Source organism: Rhagoletis pomonella, unplaced genomic scaffold (assembly GCF_013731165.1).
Source record: "Rhagoletis pomonella isolate Grant_MI unplaced genomic scaffold, Rhpom_1.0 Rhpom_scaffold_00021, whole genome shotgun sequence".
NCBI classification, from domain to species: Eukaryota; Metazoa; Arthropoda; class Insecta; order Diptera; family Tephritidae; genus Rhagoletis; species Rhagoletis pomonella.
Genome location: NW_023458575.1, coordinates 489,077 through 493,634, shown reverse-complemented (window position 1 = coordinate 493,634; position 4,558 = coordinate 489,077). Strand labels below are relative to the sequence as shown.

The 4,558-nt window shown below is 36.5% G+C and overlaps 1 protein-coding gene across 1 annotated transcript; it reads left to right on the top strand.

Moving 5' to 3' along the window:
* Nucleotides 1–3,201: 3,201 nt before the first annotated feature.
* On the top strand, nt 3,202–4,555 carry LOC118749579 (lamin Dm0-like; the record flags this gene model as incomplete). The annotated part of the gene is given in 2 exon segments (XM_036484387.1): nt 3,202–3,655; nt 4,362–4,555. Coding segments are annotated over 2 exon segments (630 nt in total), but the record flags the coding sequence as incomplete, so codon positions are not given.
* Nucleotides 4,556–4,558: the final 3 nt, after the last annotated feature.

Here is a 4,558-nt window from a genome sequence, read left to right as displayed (position 1 = left end):
AATATGCGATCTGTGGGAAGACAATACCTGTTATAATTGTACCATGGTTGACACGAACTTCTTCCAATTTCTTTATTTTGCTTTGCTCACTTAGTTCTCCAAAAGGCTTGCATGGTCGACCTTGTAGCCTCGGTAGTCTATTGGAATCTCAAAGGTTCCTTGTAACCATTCGAAGTTAAAAAAAACTTCGTTTTTACAAGCCTTTGACTATCTTCCTTTCATATCACAGGCCAACAAAAATGAAAAAAGAAAATGTTGGTGCGACAAATGTTAAAGCTATTTATGATAGACTTTTTTGTGCTGATTACGAATCCGTAAGTACAAAGGATCCAGCACGTACAGGTTTTGAGAAAATCGAGGTCAAAGTGTCAAAAAATCGGGCTTTTGCAATATTTGAGAAGCTCCAGCAAAGAGTAATAAAATTATAGTTTATCAAACTAAAACCTCCCTATTATAATTGCCATTCGTACTGTCATCAGGTATGTAACTTGAGAATAGAAATCGCTGCATCTTTTAGGCGCATCAATGTTACATAGTTACATCCCGAGCTAATAAAAGGAAGGTAAAAAGGTGATATAACCTTCCACTTATGCTTCGATTAAGGAAAGAACACTCGACTACTATCTTTGAAAATACCATTCCTGCACATTGAATTTATGGTCACTTATAGTCATTTATTGGGCAGTAAAATTTGACTTTTGGCGAAGTTTAGGTCCCTGCCGCAATTAAACAAAAGGTGATAGAACCTTCCACTTAAAATTAAATTAAGGCTTGAACTTTCGACTACAATCCCTAAAAATACCATCTCTTCGTCTTGACCTTAAGATCACTTATAGTCGTTTATTGAACAGCAAAAGCTGATTTTGGCAGCATTTTTTTTTTCAATAGCACAATTCGCCAGCATTTTTTTTATTGTTCAACAAATTACTATAAATGGCCATCAAGTAAAGGTGCAGGGATGGTATTTTCAGGGGCAGTAGCCTAGGGTTCTAGCTTTAAGTTAAGCCTAAGTGGAAGGTTCTACCACATTTTTACTCTTTGCTCGAGCTTCTCAAATATTGAAAAAAACCGATTTTTTTGACACTTTGACCACGATTTTATCAAGTTCTGTACGTGATGGAACTTTATAATTACAGATTCGTAATCAGCTCAAAAAAGTCTGTCAAAAACAGATTTAACATTTGCCGCACCAAAATCAGTGTTGCCCTGTGTATTCGATTTCAAATAAGAAAATTTATGTTTCAGGCCGTTCTTTTCATCATCCGTGTCTCCATTGCGTAAATTAGTAATTATTAAATAAAGATAAATTTGGCTGACTTCCAAAACGTATCAATAAAATGTTTGGAAACTGTTATACCGCGGTATTCAAACTGTTTGTATGTGCAGAGTTGCGACACATTGCAACCTTATACATTGCATATTTTAAATATTCAATTTATCAATGAACAATTTTTCTGAATTTTCCATTTTTAAAACAGCAATGGTAATCAAAAACAAACGAAGCATCAACTTTGTTTCTGATGCACTGATTGCTCTAGCGATGCGTTTCCAAACTTTTCGAATGCGTTTTGGAAAAGTATACATTGTCAACATTTCGTAGTTCGGCGTTATGGGACATTCTACTTTGTACGTATGCAAAGTAATTGACGTTTTGGAAGTCAGCCTGTTTAAATTCGTTGGGCATTTTGTGGGATAAATTTTCAAGATGTGGCTAATTGAGGGATTTTTTCCCCATTTCCGTGGGATATTTAACAGAGAATGTCTGGCATCTCTGTTTGGGATTTAACAAATTTGCATATCACTCAATAGAAACAGTTAGGTTGCAAACAGAGTGGAAGCGTAGCCGAAGACGAAGATGAAGACGAAGCCGAAGACGAATTGCTTGCGTTGCGGGCAAGCTGGCGAGTGTACATAGTGGAAGATGAATGATATGAAGATTTGTTGCTAAATAAAACCCTTTTTGTTAGATAAAATTAAAAGAAAATAAAGAAAAAACAGCAATTCATGAAATAATTTGCATAGGACAACTTTTGGAGAATTTCGCCACTTGTATTATGTGTTACGGCAAGACGGACAGAAATTTTTCGAATATACAAGAATGCCAATTAATACGTGTGATTACATTTTACCAAAAATTTATCCAATTTCTTAAAAAGCGCGTTTTTTCACAATTGCTAACAGTTAAATAAATTGTAAACAACTCATCACAGCAAGCGATTCGTCTTTGAAAACAGGACCGCACTGTTTCAAGCTGACCGCTTGCGCAACATCTTCATCTTCGTCTCCGTCTTTGCTTGCACTGTGATCACTTTCATATGTTTACTACCGCACTGTTTTTCGTCTTCGGCTTCGTCTTCATCTTCGTCTTCGGCTTCGCTTCCACTCTGTTTGCAACCTTAGAAAGCGATGTATTTTTAATTGATATTGCCTCTTGAATCAAAATATAAAAATAGTGGACTTAGCCACTTTTCATTCTGAGCCAGCGATACGTAGCTATTTGCCGAGGGTTATTGTATATCTATATTAAAAAAAAAAGGTATTGGCTGATTATACGAAAGTCGATTATAAAGTTTGTATAGGCATCTAGTATAAACAATATGTAGGCGTAGATTATTTTTAAAAGAAATTTATGTAGCTACCTACTTAGAAAATAAAGTTTTAATACTTATAAAAACATGTATGTTTGATAGTAAGATACATACATATATTGCAAATGGGTAGCACTTCTTTTTCAATGCTTGCGGCCGCAGAAATATTTGTAGAAATACCTACATTTATGTAAACTGGTCCTATCGATAAGGCCGCATTAAATTCACGTAGATACATATATTGTATATTAACATATTGGCTGCATTTCTTTATTCATTCCGAACATTTGGAATAAACTTTTTTGTTTACTTATTCTTTAGAATATTCCTGATGATATGCTAACGTATATTTCAAACGTATTCTGTTTGTTCCGGCTGTGAAATGGGATTATCCGGAATGTATAAAGAAACGCAGCCTTAGTTTATAATGGCTGCTTTTCTTTATACATTCCGGATAATCCCATTTCGCAACCAGAATAAACAGAACGCGTTTGAAATATGCGTTAACATATCACCAGGAATGTTCTCAAGAATAAGTAAACAAAAAAGTTTATTCCAAACGTTCAGAATGAATAAAGAAATGCAGCCAATAGGTTAAATATTTATATTTTAGGTCGTGTAGTAGTGTACAATGGCAACGAAATCAAAACGCGCCGGAACAGCCACGCCCCAACCGCAACCAGGCGGCACATCTACGCCTTTGATACCCGGCGCTAATCGCTCCGCTAGCCCACTGAGTCCTACGCGACATTCGCGTCTTCAGGAGAAGGCTGAATTGCAAAATCTAAACGATCGTTTGGCATGCTATATCGACCGTGTTCGTAATTTGGAAACTGAAAATGCGCGTCTATCCATTGAAGTGCAGACCACGCGCGACACTGTCACCCGTGAGGCTACCAATATCAAGTCTATGTACGAAAATGAGTTAAGTGACGCGAGACGGTTGTTGGATGAAACGGCACGGGAAAAGGCCAAATTAGAGATTGACACCAAGCGCCTTTGGGATGAAAATGAGGAATTGAAGGCAAAATTAGACAAGAAAACTAAAGATTGCTCATTTGCCGAAGGTATGAGAAAATCCATTCTTATCATAAAAATGTGATTTATCAATCAATGACAAGCGTTTTGCGTTTACTTTGTATTTTTATTAGATTATATCTGTGTTCATATGGAAAAGTAGCTTATGTCGAAAGGCTGGCTTTAGTATAAATCGGCATTCGCAGCATACGATTGCGAATGACTCACTGGCGCTAAGACGTTGAACAACTTTTGGCAAATAAACGTGGAAGAAATAGTTCCGATACTAGCAAGGCAATATTCTTATTAAGTCTCATCAAAAAATTCCGTGCCGTTTAAAAAATAAAGGGATTGCCGCATTATACTAAAGCCAACCTTTCGACATAAGCTACTTTTCCATACGAACACAGATATATAACAACATAAAATGTATAACGTCGTTTAAAGTGCAAAACCGCGTATCAACAAAATGCAAAACCGCGTATAAGCAAAATGCAAAACCGCGTATGTGAGATTGCATAAATTATTTTCTAGAGAGTAAAAACACTAATACCTATTTAAAAATGGTTATCATTTTTATAAAGCAATCGCATTTCCGGCTAGTAATATTTCAGTACGAATGGATAAGGATTGAGCCAAGAGCTTGTGTGAGCAAATCCAATTTTTGGCAGCCAATGTCAGTTACGCGGTTTTGCAGAATGACGATACGCGGTTTTGTACTTTAAACGACGATAATTTACATTTATTTCCCTTTAGGTAATGCTCGTATGTATGAATCACGCGCTGCTGACTTGAGTAATAAATACAATGCCGCCAATGCTGACCGCAAAAAGGCTATGGATGAATTAAATGAAGCTCTTAAAGAGCTGGAGCGTTTGCGGAAGCAATTAGACGAGGCGCGCAAATTACTGGAGGATGAAACTCTGGCTCGCGTTGATTTGGAGAATAACATA